This window comes from Magnolia sinica, chromosome 11 (genome assembly GCF_029962835.1).
Source record: "Magnolia sinica isolate HGM2019 chromosome 11, MsV1, whole genome shotgun sequence".
Classification (NCBI taxonomy): Eukaryota; Viridiplantae; Streptophyta; class Magnoliopsida; order Magnoliales; family Magnoliaceae; genus Magnolia; species Magnolia sinica.
Genome location: NC_080583.1, coordinates 204,445 through 231,784, shown reverse-complemented (window position 1 = coordinate 231,784; position 27,340 = coordinate 204,445). Strand labels below are relative to the sequence as shown.

Genomic DNA, 27,340 nt, shown 5'->3' with positions numbered 1-27,340 from the left:
GTCTTCAATAAAAAAGCCCTATAAGGGATTGCTTATTTATAAGAAAAACTTGTACCCCAAAAGCCGCGCCATGTGCGCATACTATTACTTAAAGATGAAGTAATAAAAAATAACAAGTAATCAATGCAATCTAAACCGTTCATGATGTTACTAATAATGGTAATAAGCAAAACTCAAAGTCCTAGGTCACCTAGGGTAGTGGGCCACAATCGTGAGATCTAATGATGGAATCCACATGATGATGGAGTCCACCCCAAGGAACCAAAACACAGTCCTCTAATTAGGAGACCCTTCATGGATGTCGTCATCGATCTAGATCGAAGGTGGGGCTCTCCTTGCATACGTGGGTAAGGGGGGCGTGCGTGTGTGCGAGATGTCCCCATCAACTCTCCCCGGCTAAGAAGATTTCGCTACTGGTGAAACAAACCTCCCGAACCGCTCCAAGATGTCAGGGTTAAGTATCTGAAGCTCTTCAGCTAGCCACATACTGTCTAAAGCTAGGCGTGACTTCCACTTGACCAGGAACTTTTAAAATCCGCCGTCTGACGTCAATATTATCTGATAGTCCAGAATATCATCTATCTCCTCTCTGGGTGTGAGAAGGGTAGATATGTGAGGTAGAGGCTGGGAAGATGGGTTGGGAGGGGGCCATGGATCAAGGGGAAGGTATGGAGAATGAGGATGGTTAGGTGACAGGCTGGACAATGTATCAGTGGTCCCCTGAAATGCAACTAGATCCTTCGCATTAACTGTGGAACTAATTCTCATGGAAGGTGGAAGATATACTACATACGCGTTGAGACCATTTTGTTTTATAATTTTGAATGGTCTAGCGCTACGCGCGTGTAATTTGTGAACGACTCCTTGAGGGTACCGCTCTGGCCTGATGCGGACCATCACAGAGTCCCCTACATTGAATTCCTTGAATCGTTTATGTTGGTCAGCAGAAATTTTGTAATGTTCATTACTTGTATTGATCTTTCGCCTGATTTCTGGATGTAATGAATGAATGCGATGTGCAAAGGACTCTGCAGACTCTGATGGCCTATGGGACAGGGACATAGGGACAAGATCAATAGGCTTCCTAGGTTTATAACCAGTAACGACTTCATAAGGACTTAAACCTGTGGATTTATTGACAGAACTATTGAATGCAAACTCGGCGATAGGTAGTTCAGTGTCCCACTTCCTAGTGTGCTGTATATCCCTCAAAGGGGGAAGCTCATTCGGTAGATCATTGGGAAAGACATCACGAAACTCATCCACTAGCGGAATGACCTCAGTGGGTAACTCTGTAATAGCCTCTGGTGCACTTTCCCTAGGCACAAGGGCGTACACCATCGAGTCCGACTCAGTCTCTCGCTCAAAGTCTTTGGTATTTAAAATATGGAGAGGCTTAGACTTGGACTTCGATTCCTCAACCAACCTCAAGTGATATGAGAAAGGGTGGTATTTTTCCTTAAGAGTTTCTTTCATTTCTCCAAATTTACTATTGGGGGTTCCCTCAACCTATCTTTCTTTCGCTCCACAGCCCAAAACCTCTTTGCTTGGCCCATAAGCTTCATCTTGGCAAATCAGACTTGACGAGCATTCGACATGTCGTACCATTCAAAATAGTGGTTCATATCCGCCAACCAATCTAGAAAACCTTTAGGGCCCAAGTGGCCATTAAACGTAGGGGCCTCTACTCTAACTCCCTTGAGGAGTTGCGCACCTGGGTCATAATGATCATGATGCCCCTTGCGGGGTGGGTGCATGGGTGCATGCCCATGTATGTTTCTTTGGCCACCCCCATTCCCTTTTCTATCTTCCTGACCACCTGCCTAAGATTGGGCATCTTCCTCAATGGCGGGGTTTGCCCAGGCGGAGGTCTCTAGTTGGGTAATGCACACATTAAGCTGATCCCAGCATTGGTCAATACGTTATTCCAAGCGCCTACCCAAAGACTCAAAGTGCCGGTTATGTTGTCCATTGACTCTTGTAATGCTCCATGTTTAGTGCAGGGTGCAACCCAAAACCGCGACCAGTACGTGTGGGCATACAACTACCCACTTAACTCAAAGGTCCTCTAATGCAACTATATGCATCTAAATGGGATTAAATGCTCCTATAGGACTCTATATGAGGGAAATTACGCAACGCTCCTAAAATTCCAGCAACATAACTGTCAAAATAGTTTGTTAACATAAAATTCAACAATGAAAATTGGGGAATTTCTGACAATAGAAAATTCAGCAGTCTATGTTGTGAATGATGGGTCCTAAACAGCCCCATATGATGGAATTTAATGCAAAATAAACGTGAGTAGACTAAACCCTAAACATGCAATGCAATTCCCTATGAAAAACCTAAGCTCTGATACCAAATTTGATGCAGGACATGAAAATTAGATATGATGTGCAAGATTTCTGGGTTTAGATCATAATAATTTAGAAACAATCACAATAATTCCACATCCCACATAAAGTTAAGCATTCAACAGGGGGAATCTACGAGAGTTCAAGCCTACACATGTTAGGGCTAAATCAATTAAAAATTATAGACCAAACAATGCTCTATGGAGGGTAGGAGATGGGGGCAATTTAAGATGGGTGTAGCTTCGCACTACTGTAGTTAGCACTTTGAAGAAGGGAGGGTTTCGCACCCAATTAGGTTTCCACAACTCAGAGAATTAGAGAAGCAAGAAAACACAAAATTTTATTAATCATTTTCAATGAAAAAAACCCTACAAGGGGTTGCCTATTTATAAGAAAAACCTATACCCCAAAAGCCGCGCCATGTGCGCATACTATTACTTAATGACGAAGTAATACAAAATAACAACTAATCAATACAATATAAACTGTTCATGATGTTCCTAATAACAGTAATAAGCAAAACTCAAAGTCCTAGGTCACCTAAGATAGTGGGCCACGATCATGAGATCCAGTGATGAGATCCACATGATGATCAGGTCTACCCCAAGGAACCAAAACATAGTCCTCTAACTAGGAGGCCCTCAATGGATGTCGTCATCGATCCAAATCGAAGGTGGGGCCCTCCTCCTTGCATACGTGCGTAAGGGGGGCGTGCGTGTGCGTGAGATGTCCCCATCAAGGATAATGGGTCTCCTTGCCTTTACCTCTCAAAGGCATAAAGAATCCTTTTGGGGATCCATTGACCAAAATAGAGAAACAAGTGGAGCTAACACATTCCTTCATACACCCCTCCATTTAGTTCCACATCCCACATGATGCAACATATAATTCAAGAAACCTCAACTAACATGGTCGTAAGCATTTTCCATGTCTAACTTGCACTCCACACCACCACCTTGTTCTTTGTGTTCAAAGTTGATACACTAATGCGCTATTAGAACATCATCTATGATCTGTCTTCCAAAAAAGCTCCTTGATTTTTGGAGATTACTGCCACTAAAACGATCTAAGCCATGTAACTATGAGTCTTTGCTAGGATCTTGTATGGCTCCCCAATCAAACTAATTGGTTTGAAATCTTTTACACTTTGCTACAATATTCAATAATTGCTCTAATAACTCAGAAATCCTTGAAGGATAGAATTGTTTCTGACGCAGGACAACTAATCACTTGCTTTAAAAGCTCAAACTGATAGAGCGTGGGCCCGACATCACGTGGGTTACTTCCACCTCACATGGGTGGGGCCCACTTCACACGGGTGGGGCCTGCCTCACACGGGCCACCCACCCCGAGTGTGCCCCTGCATCCCACAAACCACCCCACTTGAGCCCAGTGTGAAAATGTCCCTGCATTAGTTTCTTTGATTGAATGAATATAACACGTACACAATATGGTATTTAGAAACTTCTCAAGTCTATTGAAGAAGATTCTAAACTCTTCTTAAGCTTGATATCATAGAGGTGTTCTTAAGCCTATGTAAAAGATTTATGACCTAGGAAACTTCTAGAATTACATATTATAAGAGTACCATCATCATCAAAGCCTTGTGCAACTAATTGGGTTGGTTACATGAATCTTGTTCCATCCACCATTCCACTCTATCAAGGACCTTATTCTCAGTTAAACCATAGGTCATCAAGAATACCATCAAGAGTACATAAAAATTACAAGAATACCCTCACAGTATGCATTCTACTCTCAATAATTCAAACTTTTCAATCTCGATAACATCAGTCACCTCTTCATCAAAACCATCAATCTCATATTCATGTGTGCAGAGTCCTCTTTGAGTTACATATGGCGTAACAACACGTCTAAAGAAGATATTTTATGATTACGATCTGTTAACGATATTGCTTGAAAACATCAATAAGTAATAGAGTAATTGTTTGATATGGATTAGTACTTTAAAAAGTTGATAAGGTAGATTTCCATTGTGTGGGATGCACCTGTGATACCTTGATGTGGATATGTGTAGTAATGTGGTGCATATTGATAATTTTTGAAAGAGTTTGATATGGTTGTGGGTGCTCTTCAAACATACGGGTTGCTAGTGTGATTCATGCTATTGGCGATAATGTTTTTCATGCTATTGGGGCTTCCCAATTGCAATGAGTAAAGCAAGCTGGGCTGAGGCTATTGTTTGTCAATAGTGTCTAGTGGTGGGGTCCCCCACTCCGTAGGGGGTCGAAGGGTCAGGGCTACATTTTGCTGTTTGGTTCCTGCAGCAGCTTGTTTGCCATTTTTCTATTCTTTTATCTCTATTTTTGGCTTAATAAAATCGACCATTCATATATATATATATATATATATATATATATATATATATATATAAAGCTGTCAGGAGCTGAAAATAGTTCGTCTGAGTAAGAAAAATGCATGTTAGTCATACAATTGCAATATCATCATCATAGCCTTACGCAAACCATTACTATTCTTAGCAGGTAAGCAAGTTTTTATTTCTCCTCCTCACCTTGAATCAATCCTTTGAGGTCTTCCTGGCATCCTACTTTTGACCCTCCTACCCTAATCAAAGTTGTCCTCTATGTCTGCCTCCAGTTTTCGTAGTACGGCTTAGCGAATTCAATTAGCTCTCCATTTTATCTCCTATTTGGGCTACTCTTATGCTCAGATTGACTCGTTCTCGACTCTATCCTACCTAGTCCTTCACACATCCATCTCATTGTCCTCGTCTTTGCAATGCTAATCCTCTTTATCAAATTGTCTGACAGTAGCATTGCTTGTCAAGTAACTGACTTGTAAAATGTTTCCTTAGCTTCAATGGCATGTAAAGATCAAATGACACTCTAGGCATACATCTCTACTTCATCCTTGCAGCTCTAATTTTGTTGCAAATGCTCACTCTTCTCATATATACTTTTCAATACAGTTATACAATGACATATAAAAAAATTTATAATCTATTATATATACATGTCTGTAGTGCGTAGTATATGCTAAACATTGCAAAAGTAGTAGGATATGGCTACAGCCGTATCCATGTCATTTCCCATGATATCCAGTTGTCTTTTTGCTTTGTGTCCTTCAACACCAATTGTTAAAGACTTAACTAGATATCTGGATTCCTGTTATCTATGCTGCTAGCATAAAATACATTGTGCTTACATGTTAAGACTTTTAATTAGGAAGAAAATCTTGTCGAAGGCCCTTGTGTGACTCTTAAGATTATTGGGAGATACAGGTGTCATTGAAGGGTCCTTTATGTCTCAGTTCGGTTTGCCAATTCATCAAATTCTTTCCTAGCGTCCCAACATTCAAATAGTTAGTTAAAATGGGCAAAGAGTTTAGAATCACTATCCGTAAGCTTGAAACAGAAATATTGTTTTAGTACACTACTTCATGCCATTGACACAATAACATAATACACTGTCCCTGCAGGATGTCTGTGGTTGCATGCTTATGCCATTCTGCTGTGTACACCCCTCTAGTGTGTCAGGTTGTATTCAGGAGTGAACTGAAGAGAAGTTTGAGAAGATGCCAATCCTTTTGTTGGGGTTGAAACCATTTTGTTAATGCCAAGTTTTACAAAACAGAAGGCTGCCAACGGTTGAACAATATTTTAATTGGATTGTCTTACTCTTGCTCCGGTGGTAGACTCTCAGGAGTTTCAACACCCGGTCAAGGGTTTGAGTATCCATAGGTGGTGAAATCCCACTGCGGCGTGAGTGTGTGGGGGTGTGTGTGCGTGTATAACAAAAAAAAAAAAAAAAAAAACCAGTGTGCAACATCACACTGGAACAGCTGACTCTTATTCTTGTTGTACCTAACTTTGTGCCACATTTGTAAATAATTTTGTCAGTGAATATCCCGGAACTTGACAATGTTATGTGAGTATTGGAGTATGCATCTTAACTCATGAATCTGGGATGCATCTATCATTTTGTTACCTAAATGTTGTGAAGCTCTATCCCAGGCTCACAATGGGTTCTCTTTTGTCACATATTGATGTGTTGGTGAGCAACTAAACCCCTCAATTCACATATAGCTCCATTGTGTAGGATTTTTTTGAATAGGTAAGTTTTGTTAACCTACTAGATGGGAAGTGTCCTTGGGCATGACTTAAGCGTGTCTTGTTTGCTAAGCTGTCATCTACTGCAAGAACATAACAATTTTTGGTTCACACATACAGTACATTGCTTTCACTGGGCTCTGTGATGTTGGCTGGCTTCAACTTTTTCTCTTTGTGCTGTTCAATTTTTACAGCTCAAAGCCGAGTTTTTTCCATGAAGAAAATCGTGCAAACCTATTCGAAGTTGAACCTGAGACTGGGATGCTATTCAATACTGACAATGGCACTCTTCTTCCTCAGGCTAGTAGAAACAAATCCCAAGTGTTTCTGATCCGTTCTTTGGATTCCTTATTTGCTTTTTTTCTAACTCTTCAATTTTATTTTTCCTTTCTTTTGTTCTGCTAAAAGATTGGAAACACATCACCAAGATTGCCATATAAGGGAGCTAAAAAGGCTTGCAGAGTTTTCCAGGTATTCTATTAGCCACATTTTATGGGATTCACTGGTCAAATGGTCACCTGATTATGAGAAATGCTATGGTTGGCTTCCTTTTAATCAAATACTCTTTCAGTAATTTTGTTCTTTGTTTAGCTATTATCCACTTTTTTTTTTTTCCCCTTGTCCGATAAATTCAGTCATCAATGGTTAATGTTGATGTTATGGAATTTTTATCTTTAGGGTGGGAGTGTTGGTCATCTGCACAAACTGCTTTCAATTGAAGCGAGTTCACAGGTGCTTTATTGCTTAGTTTATGAGACTGCTCTTAGTATATATGTTGTTGTTTCATTGATTTGAGGCTGTATGTAGGCATGATTTTATGAATTTAGGCACTCTTCAATGTTGAGCTCTATTTAGTCGGTTGTACCATCTAAGGCAAACCAGGCAACTTCAAGACACCTTTTATTGTTTGAAATTTGTGTGTTTTATGTGCTTGAGAAGCATGATTTTGACAGGAAAGAACGATGATATTCTTTTATTGCTTTCAGAAATTACTTGTCAGTCCTCTCCATTATATATAACGTACACACACACATACATACATAATAGATAGACAGATAGACATACAAACACATATCTACATTACATACATACATGCATAATACATACAGACAGACACGCAATCTACCTTACATTCATATTTTGATGTGTATCTTACATACACATCTTGATGGGTATCTACCTTATATAGATGCATACATCTTGCTGGGTGTCTACCTTTATCTCACATATTTTAAGTCTTTTTTGTTCAGTTTATATTCATAAAGTAATAAATCTCTAAACACTATCTTTATTCACCCTTATTGATGAGGACATCCGAGCACCATACCAGAGGAGGGCTGAGCTAGTCTCCTTATGAGTAGATGACCATTACATGGGGCCACTTGGCCTAATTCAGATTCCTAGCTACTTTTGAGGCCCCACGTGCATGTTCATGCATCTTTGAAGACCCCACACCGGGAAGATGCACGTAGGTTGTATATAGGAGCTTGATAGATACATCAGATCATTGGATCGAGTGGACACGATGATCGGACCGTTAGATCATCATCATCAGACATGTTGATCGTGGACTCCCATGGGCCACTAAATAGTTTAATTGTTTAGATTGTTTACATGCTTTGTTAGTTTTGGTATAGTTTATATTTGTGTTGAGATTAGGGAGTTAGGAACAACTGTTAATTTATTGTCTTTATGTTGAGAATCTTATTTGAGAGTGCCTTTTTTGTAAAAGGTATTTTCTGAGACTATAAAAGAGAAAGGGGGTGTGTGGAGACGTAATGCCATTATTTTGAAAAAAAAAAAAAAAGATTTGTCTTTTCTCTTCTTTATGTGATTTGAAGAACACTCCATGTGATTTGGAGCTTGGGTGTGGTGTGATTTCATTCCCAATTCAACGGAGATGTGAGGCTTCTATCTATCATCTTCCATCTCTCGTCTTTTCTGTCCAACAAGAGGTATTTTCCCAAGAACTTCATATCTTTTCTTCCCTTCCTAACCAAAACCATCCAAATCACCTTTTTCTTTAACTTTTCATCATCCAACTTTAACCCCAACCAAAATCAACCATTGAGGACCCCAAAACCCTAGCCAATGACCCACACGTGTGACCGTACAATCACATGTGCGAGCCCCTAGGCTGATGGTACGAACAACCCCTCAATCCCTTGATTTCCCCTTCCTTCCCCCATTAAAACCCTTTGATTCTCCATCCCTAACTCTACCTATAAATCCTAACCCTCACCCTAGATTCTCTAATTCCCTAATTTCTCCAAATTCACAAACCCTAAATCTCTAATTTCCTTAATTGACCCAAAATCCCTAACTTCCCTTCATCCAAAACCTTAATTCCCCTCTACCAATGCCTAAATCCATCAATCCCCTTAACCAATTCACTAAATTTAGCCCTAATTTCATATTTTTCCCAAATTCTAAAAAAAATCCTAATTCCAAAATTCCCAATTCTCATGAACTCCAATTTTCCAAATTTCAGATTTTCCTCTTTCCTAACCCTAATCATAGAACCTACAAGTCAATCCCTTAAGTGTGGAACGTGCCTATGCTAAATTGGAGGTTCAATCTTTCAATCGGGCTTAGTTTTAATTGATTTATGTGATTTCTTAGCACGCGGGCATGTGATTTAGGTTAAATCAGATTTTATTTTCTATTGTTTCTCTTAATTAAGTGGTGGGTTAGTCTCTTTTCTTAATTGAATTACTTTATGGATTCTTTCATATTCTCCATGTTGCCTGCCAGCATTAAATCATGTGTCTTCCATCACTTATACTGTTTGAAATCCTCATGTGTGACACTTTTTGTTTATGCCCTGAAACTTTTACCACTTGGGACTTCATTGTCATGGATTACTTTTTGGATGGCAATTTTTTAGAACTCATCAAGTATGCTTATACATATTATGAAAAAGGAGAAACACACATGTTATGTTGTCACTAGCCTCTGAATGTCATCAAACTGCTTACTTAAGAAAAAGGTAGAACCGTATGGCTTTCATCTGTTTTTTTTTTTTTCTTTTTTTTATTTTTTATTTTTTATTTTTTAATGAACACTGACAATTTTATTCAAAAGAGGCTGCAACCTAGAGAATACAAAGGAAAAAGGAAAAACTATAGCTCTAACCAACTATTAGGGAACTGAGCAATAACCGTTTATGAGTTTGCCCAACCATCACATGCATTTGTGTCTTTCTTCAATAATAATCATATAAAATAAAATTGACGTTACACCTTGCTCCCCATATTTCATTTTGGATCTTTTATTTTTAATTGTTTGGCAAGTTTTAAAATGTAACTTACAAAAGCATTAAAGCAAAAGCATTAAAGAAAAAAAAAAGAATGAAACATCTAAAATATGATGCGTTGACATTCTAGTGAAAATATGTAAAATCTTCACTTAATGAAGGCCCACTGCTGATCTTGACTAATTTGACTAAGGGCCTATTTGGGTAATTATGCCTTAATCTTGATTTGGCAGGCCCCATAACCTCCATGTTAGAACCCTGTGTACTAACACAACGCTATCCCCACCTAACCAAAGTTATGTGAAGTTAAAAAAAATAAAAATAAATAAGAACAAAAGTTTGTAATGAAGTGTAGAAAAGCTTGCTTTGACAGGAAGGTGAATCTAATGTGGAGAGCATGGGGCCTGTCAAGATTGAGATTTATGCACAAATCAGATTTTGTGAGATCCCTACCCAAACAGACCCTAACATTTTCATGTGCCAACACCATACCTTACTCTTAATTTTCTTGGTGGTGGTGGAGGTGGTGTGGTGAGGAGAGGGATGTTTATGTAACATGCAATAACCAATATGTCTAACAGGCTCATTAGGAGACTGTTTGGTTAGAGAATTTTGCTCCAAGTAGTCCTCATGGTATCACATGCATCCCCTTTCTCCTATGGCAAATTTAACTTGCATCTTTTGCAAGGGAAAAGAGTTTGGGAAGAAGAAAAAGATTGCTAGGGTTGGACGTCCAAACCTCTTTTATTTATAAGACGAAAAGATCCAAATTATATGAAATACCCTGAGGTAAAGGGCAAAACTGGAAATAGAAAATATCCAAAAAATAACATAGAAATAAGAAGCCCAGAGGCTCAAAACCGAGCCCATATATACTACAACACTCCCCCTCAAGTGGAGGAATAGATATTAATCATGCCTAGCTTGCCTTGAATATATTGTCCCATTTCAACTAAAAGGTCCTTAGTGAAGATATTAACGAGTTCTTCAGTAGACTTGATGAGGGAGTTGATATAATGCCGGCAGTAACCTTCTCAAGAATAAAATGAAAATCAATTTAAATATGTTTTGTTCGCTCATGAAAAGCGACAAAGCTTTTCAACCAAAAGATTTCACATGTAGTATTGGCCATAGCTTGGTACTCAGCCTCAACATTGGATCTCGCAACAACAGTTTGCTTGTTAATCTTCCATGTAACAAGATTTCCTCCGAAAAAAATTATTGTTGTAGAGTGATGCTCATCAAGAAATCCTACCAATTTGTATCAAAATAACCTTCAATGTTTAAATAATTAAGACAACTACATAGAATGCCACATACTGGAGAAGATTTGATGTAGCGAAGAATGCACCGAACAACTTCAAGATGACTGGAGCGAGAAGGATGCATAAATTGATTTACCAGACTAATTGCATGAGATATGTCAGGACGAGTAATAGTCAAATATATCAACCAACCAACCGGGCACTGACACATGCGAGGATCATTAAGAAGTTCCTCATCATCAGCTTGAAGCTTCTTATTAAGTTCTAATGGGAAATCAAGAGGTTTGACACCAAGATTAGTAGTTGAAGTCAAAAGATTAAGCGCATATTTTCATTGAGACAAAACAATACTCTTCTTTGAACCAATGGCTTCAATGCCAAGAAAATATTTTAGCCATCCTAAATCTTTGATGTCAAAAACCTTGCTCGGATAGAGCCTCAATTCAGAAATCTCACTAGCATCATCTTCTGTAACAATAATGTCATCCACATACACGCGAGCAATGATAATGACTTGCACACGCCTCTTTATGAACACTGAGTTGTTTGACTGAGTATGAGTAAATCTAGTAGTCTGACTGGAAACCTTTTGAGTGGCATGATGTGTATAAGGTTACCAAAACCTTGGCGATGCTTGCTGTGTTACATATAAGTGCTGATCACACTAGGTGGTGGAGCATTGACTTCAGCTCAAAGATCATCCAGAATTGTTCTCCGTATTGCAACACAGATTTTCGATCAGTTTTTGCTACTCATTTCTGGTCCATTTGAAATCTTGTAAACCATTTCTCGCATTTACACAGGTTTTTCTACTATTAAATCTGCTATATCTTGCCCAGAAAAATCTAATACATTATTGCTTACCTTTTTATAGGTTCTTTATGTTGGAGATCACATTTATGGAGATATTTTGCGCAGCAAAAAAGTATTGGGTATTATTTGCACCATTTTCTAATGATTTGGTAGTTGCATCCCTAAATTTACAGTATTCTTTTTTGTTTGCAAAAATTTAATGTGGGTGAGTGACATTAAGCAAACTGTTTGGGAATGGAAAAGGAGTGACTCACATTAAAAGTAGAGCATAAAAAATTAAAAATATTAGAAACACGGCGTTGAAACATTTGCTAGTGTTTCTGGTTTTAGTGATATTGATTTATCTGACTGTGAACGGTATGTCTGAACTGACATCATTTAGTTTGTCTACGGGGAGAGGGCTAACAATACACTATATATTTCTAAGGAGATTTGACAATATCCTCTGTACTGTTAGACCAAACATTTTAATAGTAGCTTTCATCTATTCATAGGACAGTTAAAGACAAATCCACATTTTTCTATTGACTCAAATTTTGTTGGAAAATGATCATAAGAAACTAATTTGGCACGAGTACATAATTTTTTGGTGAGAGTTAACTCTGTCCATTAGAATTAGGTGAACCTACCATATTCATGTCAAGATACCTGATAAAACTGCTTTTATTTCTTACTCTTAGCTGCAATTTTAATTCATAGACATTTTAGACTTTGGTTACATAACGTGACGGCAATGGAAACACAGCTTGGCTGTAAAACTGAAAGTACTCCAGAAGAATCAACTCTTATTATCAATGATATTGTAATGGGCCAATCTCTGTATTGTGAGCCTTGTTGACTAAAATGGCTGCTGGCCATTATGATTAAAATTAGCAAAACCAAACCTTTCAAGCAAAAGAGTAGAACCAAGATAGTGTATCTTGAATCATAGTTCGGAAACCAGGTCGTTCCCTGGGTGGCCTGGCCTGGTTTCACCATCACTCAGCCTGATTTCCCGGGTCAATTTGGGACTTGGCCTGGTTCCTTGATGCAAGAAAAAGCAGAAGAGGAAGTAGAAGGAAGAAGAATAAAATATATCTGTATTTTATAATGAAATAATAAAGTTTTTTCTTGATCACCTGACTGACCACTGATCCTCTGGTTGACCCAGTGACGGATCATGTCATGCTAAACCCTCTACTCCTGTTTGCAAAATATGTTCGGAATGCAACTTTGGAAGGTGCAAGGCTTCGGTTATAATTGATTACAGGAGAATCTTCAAAAAGATCCATTCTGTTATCTTGGCTCCATCACTCAAAATAGAGTACAAAGGTGGTAATTCCAATGGAATCAGAAGTGAGAGGATGAAGTGGAGATCTGCCTCTAGAGACCTATGTGATTTCTGAATATGATGAAACTTGAGGGAAATTTTATGGGACATACTAAACAAGCTATATGCCATATGGGGTAGAGTGTTGAACAATTAAGTGGAACATGGGCAAAGGATGAACATTATAGAGATGAAGATGTTGAGATGGACATGTGGGAAGGCTAGGAAGGGTAGAAATAATGGTAAAGTCATTTGAAGCAACTTTGGAGTAGTTCCAATCAGAGATAAATGATGGGGAGCTGGTTGAGACAGTTTTACCATGTGTTGAGAAAACCAAAAACAGCTTGGGTAAGGAAGGAAACTTTGATTCGGGTGGAAGGGCCTGTAGAGAATGAGAGGAAGACTTGAATGGACATAGAAATAATATTTAAAAAATATTATGGCCTTCTTCACTTGCTGAAATAGTTGCAACAAGGCTATGATGATGGAAAAGATGATTTATATTTGTTAGAACAATTTTTGCAGCATGTATACATTTGCTCTCTACGATTTAACAATTACTTCCATGCATTTTCCCTTTTCTCCATATTAGACAAGATTTTTCTTTTGGTCCTACCATTTTATATACATTGGATCATTTTGTTTTTTGTATGTGTTCTTTGAAACAGGTTGGAGGACAATGCTAGTTGTTCCAGAGCTTGAAAAGGAGGTAGAGCTTCTTTGGCAATCAAGGGATACACGCAAGGTGAGATAGAAAGATCTTGATTATATTCTTTAAAAAGTCCTAACAAATCTATTATTGAACATTTCAACTAACTTGAACAACCTGTGCTTTAGGCATTCTTCAGCATTCTCTTTTGAATATATCAGGTCAATATTGTTCTTCAATTAGTACCAAATGATACATTTGATGTGCATGTAACAGCATCCAGTGCTCTTGTTGATGGAATGAAAACCAAAGGTTGTCATGCTGTTGAACTTTCATACAAAGTAGTCATTAAGCTGGCTTTTCTAATACACGTTAATGAGTTTATATTTGTTGAGATATAGAGTTATGAGGGTCTTTGTGTACTAAAGCATTCTTTAGGGGTGTATATGTAATTTTTTATAAACTTTTTAATAAATTATGTATAGAGAGGCCTGATGCCCTAAGTCACTCTACTCTTTTCACTCTCTTACACTCTCTCCTTCTCCTCCTCTTCTAATCTCTGCTTACCTTGATCTCTCATCTTTTACTCCACTTTCATCCCATCTTGATCTCCAAACTCTACTATATCAAGAGAAATTGTGCAAATGGAAAGTGTCCTCAATCTGCAACTTACAAATAAAAAATGGCTTAAATGGTCTTTTTGTTCAATTCAATATGAGGGGATCTACTAATGCAAGTAAAACTTTGTATGGAATCAGTAAGTGTTGGATGGGTCTGATTGTGATATTGCTTTCTAGAACCTCTAATTAGGTGTTCAATCCTTTGAGTTAGCAAGAGGAACTGAGCATACCAAGGAGATGAGCTTTTAAGAAGTGGAGGCTTTGCCAAATGGGCTGAGAATGTAGAGCTCCTAGTATTGGGTTTTAGTGGTTTACTTGACGATATTGGTTCTTGGTTAATTCTTTCATGCTTTTTGGTGTGCTTCTAATAAAATTCACATCTCTCTTAAAAAAAAGGTTCTTGGTTAAATTATTGGATTTACAGGGTTTTAGAATTGCTTCCTTTTTTTTTGTAGGAAACATGGTTTTATTGATAAATTAACTATTTAATACACTATAAGTCATGGAGATTAACCAAAGTGCTAATCAAAGGTCATAAAGTACTCGATACACATCTATTCTTGTAATTATCTGTAATTTTTATTAATAACATCATCATTGTGTACATATTTTCTTTGATATATAATGTATATAAGGTTTTTCCTTCAATATATAAATATATAATGTATGTGGAATATTAAGGTTTATTATCTGTAATTTTTATTAATATCATCATCATTATGTACTTCTTTTCTTTTACAATTTGACAAGATATTCTCAAAATTTTCTTCGTTTTTCCTTATTTTGTACTTCAATGAAAAAGACGGAACTATGGAGGTGTTTTGAGAGGTTGCCTCATGCCTCGAGGCCTTCGCATTCCCTCACAGGAAAGTTGAACACCTCACGTCACATCTTCGCCTTTTGAAGCAATGGTTAGAATATACGAACAATGCCCTTGGGCTCACAAATGCCCTCTGCATGTTTATGCATTGAAAGGTAGACATCAATCTACCAAAGTGAACAATCGAAATTCATTTTTCACATATTCTGGTTGTAGATTTGTAAATGTTGCATGCAATTATTGGTATGCTAATTTATGTTACTTGGACACTTGTCTTACCCATTGCATCCCTTGGTAGTGATATCGTAATGTGACCTATCATTTGTCTTAATTTTAGTTTTACTTTATCTGGCGTTTCTCATGTCGATGTATTGCTATATTAAACCATCATGAATTGATACCCCAGTTGAAAAGACATGATTCTCTTGTATGATAATTTGTTTCTAGGTTTTATTTCACCGTTATTTGCTACCATGCATATCCTCATAGACATGGTGGTGGATGTCCAATGAGTTCAGTTAAATCTTATTTGGTTTACCACATGTTTGATACCATGGAGTTGTTTTATGCAGGAGCTTCGGTTGTTAAGAAAGGAGCGTGATCTTGTTGAAGACAAAATACATCATCTTAAGTGGTCTCTGAAGTAAGTTTTGACGTGGATGATTTCCATGGAGCTTTCAAATCTATTGTGCATTTTCGTGGAAAGCCTTCTTTAAAGTTATATTATCTATATTCATTGATTTACAAGTTGAATGAATAAACAATTCTTTGGAAGGGATTTGAGGCATTTCATAGAACACGTAGTGATGCAGTTTTCAAAGAAACTGTCGAGAATCTTACATAGTTAAATCGCTAAAATATTTTTGTATGGTAGTAGATGAAAAAAATTCAACAGTTGTGTGAATGCATGCCAGGTCTACAATATGGTCTTGTTGAATATGAGCTTGATATTACATTTATTATTTGCAGTGTTGGTGATACTTTCCATAGGGAAGAGGATATCAATTAGTAAATTTGATGTTTTTTTATTTTATTTTATGTTATTTGTATGGTCATCAATACCTTATGGCATTGGCATCTTACTTTAATTAATTAATTATTTGCATGATGCTGTTTATGATTTTTTTTTTTTTTTTTAATCAAGCTACCTTCCATGAGAGATACAAGATGAACTGGTTCATGTCTATGCTGTGTAAACTCTTAATTATTTGCTGAGGACCTAAAGAAAGCAACTAAGCATGGCATGTCTTTTGATGTAGTGCGTGGCACAGATACATTCCTAGTGTGGTTGGACCAAAAGAAGGCCATATGGAAGCGGAAGTAATCCGTCAGATCTGGGCCCAGCCCTCTGCAGGGCATGACATAACTGGGCCCCAAAAGCATCCAATTCTAAGAAATTCATTCCGGATATGGAGAAATTGTTGTTTGAAGTGTGAACCGTAAATCGACCATAACTTTTGATCCGGGTATCGTTACTAGACGCACAACCTATTAATCTTTATCGCAACGGCCCATCCAGGGTCAACCGACCCATATAGTGGGTCGCGTTCGTCCGCTTCACCAGAAAACACACGCTTCCAGTTTAAAAACAAGATTTAGGGAAAAAAAAATACTATTTTTAGTAATTTTGATTTTTGTTATATTTCCTTATTTTTAGGGTTTTAGATTTTTGTCTTTTTTAGTGATTGATTGTAATCATGTCGGGAATCATACAAAAAAGTTAATTTAGGACTTTCTATTTTTGAAAAAACTTAATATTTAAGGTAAGTTCTATTTTAGTTGAATTAAGATTTCTATTAGGGTTAGAATTTTGCTATTTTTGGTCATTACGAAATTAGGGTTTTATTTTTTCTTTATTAGTGGTATAATTGAGAAATCATACCCATTACACATTATTCAATAAAAATATTCAAGTTTTCTCTCTATTTTCTTGTGGATTCAAGAAACTACCTTGTGGATTCAAGGCCCTTATTACTTACGGAAGATGGTGATCTTCTTCATTGTTATGTCAATATACCAGTACGAGTTTTTACCAAGTGGATGGGTTTGATGTAGGACGTGGCACAGATACATTCCTAGTATGGCTAAACCAAAAGAAGGTCATACGGAAGCGGAAGTAATCTGTCAGATCTGGGCCCAGTCCTACGTAGGGCATGACGTAACTGGGCCCCAGAAGCATCCGGTTCGAAGAAATTCATTCCGGATATGGAGAAATTGTCATTTGAAGTGTGAACCGTAAATTGACCATAACTTTTGACATGGATATCGTTACAGGACGCAAGACCTATCAATCTTTACCGTAATGGACCGTCCGAGGTCAACCGACCCACATAGTGGGCCGCATTTGTCTGTTTAATGAGAAAACGCACGCTTCAAGTTCAAAAACGGCATTTTAGGAAAAAATACAATTTTTAGTGATTTCAATTTTTGTCATATTTCCTTTTTTTTAGAGTTTTAGATTTTCGCCTTTTTTAGTGATTGATTGTAATCATGTCGGGAATCCTCCAATAAGGTTAATTTAGGACTTTTTATTTTGGAAAAAATTACTATTTAAGGTAAGTTCTATTTTATTTGAATTAGGACTTCTATTAGGGTTAGAATTTTGTTATTTTTGGTAATTAAGAAATTGGGGTTTTATTTTTTCTTTATTAGTGGTAAAATCGAGAAATCATACACATTGCACATTATTCAATAAAAATATTTGAGTTTTCTCTCTAGTTTCTTTTGGATTCAAAAAACTGCCTTGTGGATTCAAGGCCTTTACTGCTCGAGGAAGACGGTGATCCTCTTCATTTTTATTTCATGCTCTTCCCTGAGTCAAGTGGTATTAAAGTGAGGCTTTTCCTTAGTTCGATGGCATCTAACGATGGTGCGGGCAACAATCCCATTCATGGTGCTCTGGGGAACAATCCTATGACAACGGTGGCGGCATTTGTAGCTTTTTAGTAGGAGAATATGCGAGCCATGCAAGGACTAAAAGCGTCGATCAACTGTTTAATGAGAAGTTTAGGACAGACCCGTGTTCGTAATGATGAGCAACATGAGATTGGCGATGGAGTTCATGGTCATCATGTTCATGGTGCGACATTGGTGATGAATCGTAGGCCACAACCTGATAATGGTGAATCACATGCCACCACTCTGATTGTGTGGAAGTTGTACACGCTGAAGGAGGAGATATATCTACAGCGGCACAACATATTTCGAACAAGGTCCACCATGAACCAAAGGGTCTGTGATCCGATCATAGATGGCAGGAGCAATGAAAACATTGTGTCGAAAACTATGGTAGAAAAGTTGCAACTGAATACAGAAAGACACCCCTTTCCTTACATGATTGGATGGATTAAGAGGATAAGTGAAACAAAGGTAACTGAACAATGTCATATATCCTTTTCCGTTGGTAAATATTATAAGGACGAAGTAATGTGTGACATGGTTGCTATGGAGGTTTGTCACATGCTACTTGGTCGACCATGGTTGCATGATGTTGATGCCACGCATAGAATCTGGGATAATATTTTTATTTTTGTTAAAGATGGTAGAAAGATTATCCTTGCCCCTATGAGAATGATGAACTAATCCATGACTTCTAAAGTTAAGGGGACGTCTCTCATAACCGAATAAGATTTCGTAAAAAATCTAGGAAGGTAGGGGAGATCACTGCATTAGTTGAAAACGGAAAAGAAGTAGAACCCATGAATATCCCAGAGAAGTCGAAACCAGTGTTGCAGGAGTTCAAGGGGATTATGTCTAATAAACTTCTTTGTAAGTTGTCACCGATGTGAGATGTTGCTCTTGCTCGGGCGAAGTTCACTTTCAACAAGATGTAGAGACGATCCATCGATAAGTCACCATTTAAGGTTGTGTTTGTTCGTGTTCCCGGCCTAGCCTCTTTGCCTAAGTTATCGGTTATGAGTGTTGCAGCATAAAACATGGTGGACCAGATCACAACAATGCATGCCAACGTCCGGAAAAAGTTATAGGAGTCTAATGTGAAATATAAGGAAATTGTTGATAAACCTCAGTGCCATAAGGTGTTTGAATTGGGTGATAACGTGCTAGTTCCCCTGTGCAAAGAGAGATTTTCAACAAATAAATTGAGGAATAATAAGATCGACCCTGTTCTAGTCCTCAGGAAAATCAATGATAATGCCTATATTGTTAATCGTCCCGAGGGCATCGAGATCTCGTGGACTTTCAATGTGACAGACTTTTATGAGTATCATGAGCCAAGTCTATTGGATAACTCAAGGATGAGTTTTTGCCAAGTGGAGGGGTTTGATGTAGGACATGGCACAGATACATTCATATTATGGCTAGACCAAAAGAAGGCCATATGGAAGCGGAAGTAATCCGTTAGATCTGGGCCCAGTCCTCTGTAGGGCATGACGTAATTGGGCCCTAGAAGCATCCGGTTCGAAGAAATTCATTTTGGATATGGAGATATTGTCGTTTAAAGTGTGAACCGTAAATTGACCATATAACTTTTGATATAGGTATCATTACGGGACGCAAGACCTATCAATCTTTCCCGTAATGGGCCGTCTGAGGTCAACCGACCCACATAGTGGGCCGTATTTGTCTATTTCGTGAGAAAACACACGCTTCAAGTTCAAACATGGGATTTTAGGGGAAAAAAATACTATTTTTAGTCATTTCAATTTTTGTCATATTTCCTTTTTTTTTTTTTTTTTTTTAGAGTTTTGATTTTCGCCTTTTTTAGTGATTGATTGTAATTATGTCGGGAATCCTCCAATAAGGTTAATCTAGGACTTTCTAGTTTTGAAAAAACTTACTATTTAGGGTAAGTTCTATTTTAGTTGAATTAGGACTTCTATTAGGGTTAGAATTTTGCTATTTTTGATAATTGCAAAATTAGGGTTTTATTTTTTCTTTATTAGTGGTATAATTGAGAAATCATAAAATTCGAGTTTTCTCTCTTTTTTCTTGTGGATTCAAGAAACTGCCTTGTGGATTCAAGGCCTTTACTACTTGAGGAAGATGGTGATATTCTTTGTTGTTATTTCATGCCCTTCCATGCGTCACCTTTCCTCAATCAGGATCAAACTAGCTCACATCAAAATTTTCTCCTTAATCTTCACAAAGATGCAAGTGGGTTCAAATCTAATGCAGTTAAACTCGAACTAGTGACAAGAATCACCTATACATTATTATGTAGCAATATGCTGATAATTTGTGTGTTTATATACTATTTCATGTTCAAATTAAATGAGGTTGCCATATCTTCTATCCTACTGAATAACTTCCAGTTAAAGTCGAACACCTTGAAATCTTTCAATCAACCATTGTTTCTTTCTTGTAAAGATGATGGTCAATTCCATGTCTTGTGCACCAAGCTCTTGCGTATGATTATTAGATTATTATTATTATTTTTTTTATCACATTCTGACATTCTCCTGCTATGTTTTTGTTTTTGTTTTTTTTTTTTTTTTTTTTCCCCTTCATCCTTTAATTGTTACTATATTCTTGTTTTTGAACTCTCTCATTTCTTGACTCAGATTTGAACACACAGATATTGAAGAGAAGCAAAAGTTATCTTCTGAACTCAATCAATTGGAGGTGAGGCCATAGTCTTAGTTAAGAGTGTAAGTTTTTAGTAGGTTGTCTGATCTATGCAAGAAGCAGGTGTGCTTGCAGAAGCCTTGTCAATGGTTTCTTGGATCTCATTAGGACTGGCAGTGGGCTGGGCCTGGGGTTGGCTTCAGCCCTGGTTTTGAAGTGTTTGGGCCGGGCCAGATGGGCCTATTTAAAATTTTGATTTTGTACAGCCCAAGCTTGGCCCATTGATAGCCCTAGATCTCATATGCTGCAAAGCAATTATTGTAGATGTGCTTGTTTATATAGTTGTCTCAATGATAATCTAATAAATGAAAGGGAAGAACATTTTATAGGCTTTCTATCTTTTGCATGTAATCATTCTCTGTCCAGTTTTTTAGTCTTCCATGTAAGTGACAGATGTGGTCTCCCCAGTCCGAGGATTTCTGTCTGTTCGCTGATTGCAGACTCTAGCTTTGCTCATATTCATGGTGATTTTCTGATGTAAAAACACTAGGATAACCAACTAACAACTACAAAAATAAACAAAACAAACCATAACAGAAAATCCCACCCAAACCAAGAAATCTGTCAAAACCATGAACAGGGTATGCTCGCTGGCTGGCAGGAATCGGATTTTCACCAGCCAGGGGCCCAAACCAATCAAGAGCTGAGGTCTAGTGGAGGTCCCATCCAAGGAATCCCTTCTCCTCATGGCTTTCATGGCGTTGGTGGCCCCCCCAATCAAGGTTGTCCTCGTGTGGTCCTCTCTCGCTCTAGGTAGAGTAATAATAAGGCATCCACATCACTTTCATAAACGAAAGCAGTAACTAACCGCTAAGGAATTACACTTTTCTGGGAAATAGAGGTGATTCTTGCTTTTCGTAGAGAGCATCAGTCATCTTCCTCTTGGTGTGTTATTTATCTGTTCGGTCTCTGTATTTGATCCTCTCGGCTCCCCCAGTAGATGTGGGAGTAAGCCACACCCCCTATGTTTGGTCCTATGGTTTCCCCTCCTAAGGTCGCTGCATTCTTTTGGCTGGCTGGTTGTAACAAAGTTCTTACAATCGACAACTTGTGTAAAAGATCCTTCATCATTCCAATTTCCAAATGGGTGCCCACTATACCTTCAAGTGGAGGAGTCAGTTGACCATTTTCATTCACTGCTCCTCTTGAATCGTTTGGTCTGATATCCTTAGATCAACAAATGTCTGTTGGGTGATGCCCATCTTGGTTGAAGCTCTTCTCCATAGGACCGTAGCTGGCACGTTGATTGCGGTGGTTCTTTCCACAAGAAGAAATGGAGAATTGCTCTGATGACGATTAATGGGCAATTTGGCTGGAAAGGAATATTTGTAATTTGAAGGGTTCTCTCACTGGTGTTTCCAGCAAGGTTGCTTTGCATATCCGGGAGTGGGCTCCCTGAGGGTTTGTATTTGGTATTTTCTTCTTTCTTTGTTCGTTTTTCTTTGGCTTTTGTTTTCTGCTTTTTCAGCCACTGGCTTTAATAAAATTTCATCTTTCAAAAAAAAAAAAAAGGCTTCCAATTGGCCTCACAGGTTATGCACTTCGAAATAATGTTAGCCAGCTAGTAAATGTCCTGTCTTTGAAGCTTGGTCCCTGTGAATTACCTCCTACTTGTGGATGGTTGTGCAAATTGGAAAAACACTATTCCCATAGCCGTCAACTAGCAATGCCCTCTTCTATGGTATAGTTGTTACTGTTGTTAACCCAAAGGGCCTCCAATTGATAGTCTTGATATTGTTTACCAAGATTTATTAATAGAAGTTTAATCATGCTACTGGCAGCACTGGTATTAAGTCTGGATAGGTAACACTAAACACTTCTGAACAAATTTGCGGTTGCTTGGTTACACCATTGTCTAATTGGTAGCTGTATCCAACATGCACAAGAATACACCCAGTTCAAGATTATGAATTCAACCATGTTCTCCTCTCCTGGGAACCCAAACTAGCAAAGCATCATGAAAGCTATCAGCAAGCTCTCACCTGCAACCAAGCATGAGCTTGGGTGGTGATACATGTTCTAACGCAGTAACTTTAGTGATGGTAATGCCGCCACCAATTTATGTGAGCATGCTGTAAGCTCTTGGCCATTGCATGCAAACTTGATCTACGGTTGTGACATGGAAAGAGTGGCCATGCCTTGATTAGGTACACTTTTATTTTGTCTTTTTTTCTTCTACTTCTTCTTCTTCTTATGATATGAAAACAAGAAAATTAAAAAAGGTTGATCGATTTGCATTTTGGGTAGACGTGCTTTAAGATCTTTGCAACCTCAGTGGTTTGTGGCTATTCAAAAAGAGGGAAAGTCACCTCTATAGCATTGGGGTGAATTTAGGATGGCAGGTCCCCACAGACTGAATCCTCTTTCATGCAATTTTCAAGTTAAGAGGACCTTGTCAGAGTCTCTAGAGTCCTACGCAAGTAGGGAAGTTACGATCCAGCTGTTTGTAAGAACAATTTTGTAGTTCTGGTTTCGAGCCTTCCTGTTTCTGTTGTCTTTGCATCATCCAAGATGAGCTTTTTTCCTTTGTGTCATCCAAGATTGAGCTTTTTTGTCTTTGCATCATCCAAGATTGAGCTAGGGTTGTAACATAACATGGACAGAGCGGCCATGCCTTGATCACTAACACTTCTTTCTTATGAATAAACAATAGTTTCATTCAAAATAGGTGATGAATTTTTTTCCTTGTCAACATTCACGCCTACAAGGTTTTGGGAGTCTGTTTAAGATATTTGCAATCTCAGTCATGTGTGGATAGGGCAAGTTACCTCACTGGCGTTGGGGTGTATTTAGGAGGGCGGGTCTGCCCAGAAGGCCATGTCTTCTTTTATGTGATTTTCAAGTTAAGAGGACCTGGTAAGAGTCTCCCATGTACAAATAGGGAAGTCACTATCCAGGTGTTCATGAGAATAGTTTTGTGGTTCTGCCTGCAAGCCTTCTCCTTGTCTCCGTGTTTTATTTGCATCATCATTAAGAAAAATCTTAAACATCACCTATATCTAGTTTGCATCAAATCTGTCTAAGCGCCTTCGATTGATTGACATTCCCAATGGCCCAAGATCTAATTGCAGTCAATAGTATGCCACTGCATTATATTTTAGGCAACTTTATAATGATGCGTGCTTGAAACGGATTCATGTTACCATGAGATTTGATGTTGGCAGCTAACCAATTATGCTATGAAGTTATAAATCCTGTTAATTGATGCGTGTGCATGCTTTAGTGTCACGATTCTTTAAATTCCACTTGAATTCTTATTGATGGATTTGTTGCAACTCAACTCCAAATTATGATTGATTATTTATTTTGTTTCATTCATATTTCTGAATGTTAGTCTCAAAGAGATCGAGTTCGTTCTCTTCACCAACATGCTCAGCGGGAATGTCACCAAAAGGTAACTCCCTTCGTAGGAACCATGCAATTCTCTTGTATCAATATACAAGTGTTTACTTGCTCTAACCTTGCAGTTGAATTTCACTATGAAGATCGTAAGTTAGGTTGGCCTCTTAATGTTATTTTGCTTGTGAAGCAGAGGTTATATATTGTTGAATGGATCAGCTGCATCTTTCATTTTCTTCAATAGTCACCTTTCAACTGCATACAGTCTATTTTGTTTACTGCATACATGTTGTCCATAAAAAACCATGTTATTGCTTTACATTATTTGTATGTTCCCTGTGGAAAAAATGTAGTGGATCAGCTCATCTTAGCTGAATGGATGTGATCCAACACCTTGGGCACATTGTCTTTCTATCTTGAGCGAACTAGAGATACGTTTTTCTATCTTGAGCGAACTAGAGATACCACACTAGCATAGAGCTAAGACGTGAATATCTCTGGATAAAGCGCAGAAAGAAATTATCAATTCAAAGCAAAATAGCACAGTGTAGGCCAATTTGCTGTTGTTACACAAAAAGAAAACTCTAATACGTGCAGAGTATGTGCGTGCGTGCGTGTGTGCTCTATCTCTTCAAGTCCTCAAGTCTAGTTAGATTATAATGCAACTTGCCAACTCCTCATTTCTAAATCATATATTTATCTTTTGGTCTGTTATAGTTTCACAAGGTCTGGGGACAACTCATGAAGACTGGATACCAAAACTCTCGCTTCGCACATCAGGTCTGATTTTCCTCTTATTATTAGAATCAAATGTTATAAAAATTCACTGATTTACTTGGTTGAATCAATTTGGTACTCAGACCAAACTCTTATTTTAAACAAAATCAAGGACAGTCCAGCTTAAAAAATCCAGATCGAGTTTTCTTGATGTATTTCAGGAAATTAGCATGGAATGTAGGGCAAAGTTGTGTTGTTGAATTTGATTGTTGAAACGTCATTCTTTTGTGAAAGAAACACTCACGGTACTCATGTTTGCTTGTGTAGGTTGAGAGGTTTGCATGTCTGTACACTAGCCAAGTGACGAACTTGGGCTTATACTCCCCTAACAAATACTACAGAACAAGTGAAGATTTCATGCCCCATGAATTCGATATTCTTGGTCTGTGAGGAACCTATCTGGGCCTATTCCTAAATCTCTTTTGAGTACTTGGATGGTCAAGATGGATCTGCATGTTTGGCACAGAAGGCAGTTCCTGAATCTTTAAGTAATGTGTTTGCAACAGGTGGGCCATTGGAAGGGGTGGCTGGTACCGACTGTAAAGGGGTCAATTCTACCATGCAAATGCCATGCTGTAGATGTCTGTCCAAATCTTCTGTAGTACTGTTAATGCCAGGCTGTACATGTCTGTCCAAATGTTCTGTAGTACTGTTGACTAAAAACAGATGTTTGATCAATGGCAGTTGTTATTGGGAAAGCTTGCTTTTTATTCGTTGCTGTTTTTCTTTGGTTTTCAGCTGCTGTGGTTGTCAATAGCACTATGACACTAAAGGAATCTACCAAAATTCTGAAATATATCAGGAGAAAGGGTAAAATGGAGATTTTCCATCATCCCATTTTATTGCTTGAACTATCCTAAAATTCTCTGATTTCTCTCCAGCTTTGCTTGTGTATGATACACGCCTGATGGGGTATTCTGTAACATTAATGGTGGCCATAATGGCCACCAATTACCTTTATGATATAGAAATTCAAAAAATCTATATTGGCCCTGTAATAGACTGTTACAAGACTGTTACAGGGCCGTTATAGCCTTTATGGAGAGCATAATGGGCCATTACAGGGACTGTAACAGCTGTTATGGGTCATTTTTTCTACAACAGCTGTTGCGTCTCTGTGATGTGTAACGGTTACCACCGCTACCTTTATGTAATAGCCTTTACTGCCCTGAATGGCTATTACGGCACACCAAGTCACAACCCTCCTGGACAAAGCAGGTTGACATAGGCTGGGCAGGTGGTCGTGAGTCAATCAATCGTAAGGCCATACCCCCAAATGCAGGGATGATGATATAATGATCACTGAATATGTACTGGTTGGCCAAGCACAGTCCACGTTGCATATTTAAACGTCCACTGGTGTCATACATGTGCAACCCACCTCATGTTAATGGGTGGTCGGTGGTTCAAAATATCCCCACTCCAATGGACTTGTTTTTTTCATCAAATGTGGATCATTTTCATTTATTTATTTTTTAATTATAAAATTTTAATTTACTGTCCATCTACAGCTTACTAATGAGAAGGTTATGCTAATCTAAAGTTCTGTTTGGTTGCCAGGAATTCATTCCCTGGTTTTTATGTTTTAGGAGGAATTTTGAAATCATGTTTAAAAAGTGGGACCCATCATGAAGACCATTTGGGGAAGGAAAAGGTAGTCCCACTTGACAGATGGGCCATCTTGTGTACAAAGACAATGGACCAAATCAAAGTTGCGGATAATCTGATTCAACGTACTTGATCGGTCCACTTGATCCGTGGACCATTTTAATTTTGTCACCAGGGGATCCTCAGCCCTCTTTTTGCATGGTTCAACACATAGGCATGTGTGACATAGAGATTATACTTAACAACTAGTGGTAGGATTCATCATTCATGAGTCATACAATACCAAGATATTTATATGTAAATTACTTTCATTTTTCAAGTGAAAAATCAGTTGATCCAGTCATCGATCCGCCTGATGCAACCATCTCAAGTGTCTTGCACGTTTAGGTGCTTTTGGTCTTTCCAATACCCATTTGATGGATGATTGGAATTTGCGATACTCGAACATGTATTTGGATCACATTTTTGTAGTAATACCTGTGTCAGTTCATTTCTTGATTTTTTTTTTTTTTTAATTGTTGGATTGGGAAAGATCTGGAGATCCTTCTTTCTAGTGCCTGCCTGGCCCACTCGATGATGGGCCATCTTCATGATTTCTCGTGCATGTGACAGATCGAATTCAGTTCAAGTGGGGCCCACTAATCAGGCTAGTCAGCTTCTAAAATGGGCCGCATATGTCCACTAGAAAACGAAAACTAATAGGAAATTCATCAGCTGTCCGGATTCAACGTACACGTGGCCCACTAAATGGGAGAGAGAATAGGGAACCTTCCCTGTGGTCCACCTGACCTGATGCACGGCTTGGATTAGAGCGTCTAGTACAGCGTGAGTGAACTCGTGAGCATTTATGC

The 27,340-nt window shown here is 38.2% G+C and overlaps 1 protein-coding gene across 3 annotated transcripts in view; it reads left to right on the top strand.

Annotated features, from left to right (window-relative positions):
• The window catches only part of LOC131218489 (uncharacterized), a 53,451-nt gene extending 27,711 nt beyond the window's left edge, over nucleotides 1-25,740 (top strand). Inside the window, exons 8-17 of one of the 3 annotated variants that reach the window (XM_058213046.1) lie at nucleotides 6,642-6,747; nucleotides 6,856-6,918; nucleotides 7,126-7,179; nucleotides 11,843-11,900; nucleotides 13,759-13,835; nucleotides 15,752-15,822; nucleotides 20,702-20,762; nucleotides 24,100-24,159; nucleotides 24,822-24,884; nucleotides 25,620-25,740. In XM_058213046.1, coding sequence (XP_058069029.1) covers nucleotides 6,642-6,747; nucleotides 6,856-6,918; nucleotides 7,126-7,179; nucleotides 11,843-11,900; nucleotides 13,759-13,835; nucleotides 15,752-15,822; nucleotides 20,702-20,762; nucleotides 24,100-24,159; nucleotides 24,822-24,884; nucleotides 25,620-25,646 — 640 coding nt within the window. In that variant the 3' untranslated portion in view covers nucleotides 25,647-25,740. Of the gene's footprint in view, nucleotides 1-6,641; nucleotides 6,748-6,855; nucleotides 6,919-7,125; nucleotides 7,180-11,842; nucleotides 11,901-13,758; nucleotides 13,836-15,751; nucleotides 15,823-20,701; nucleotides 20,763-24,099; nucleotides 24,160-24,821; nucleotides 24,885-25,148; nucleotides 25,592-25,619 lie in introns of those variants that run through there. The other 2 variants (XM_058213045.1, XM_058213044.1) reach the window with 2 other exon arrangements.
• Nucleotides 25,741-27,340: the final 1,600 nt, after the last annotated feature.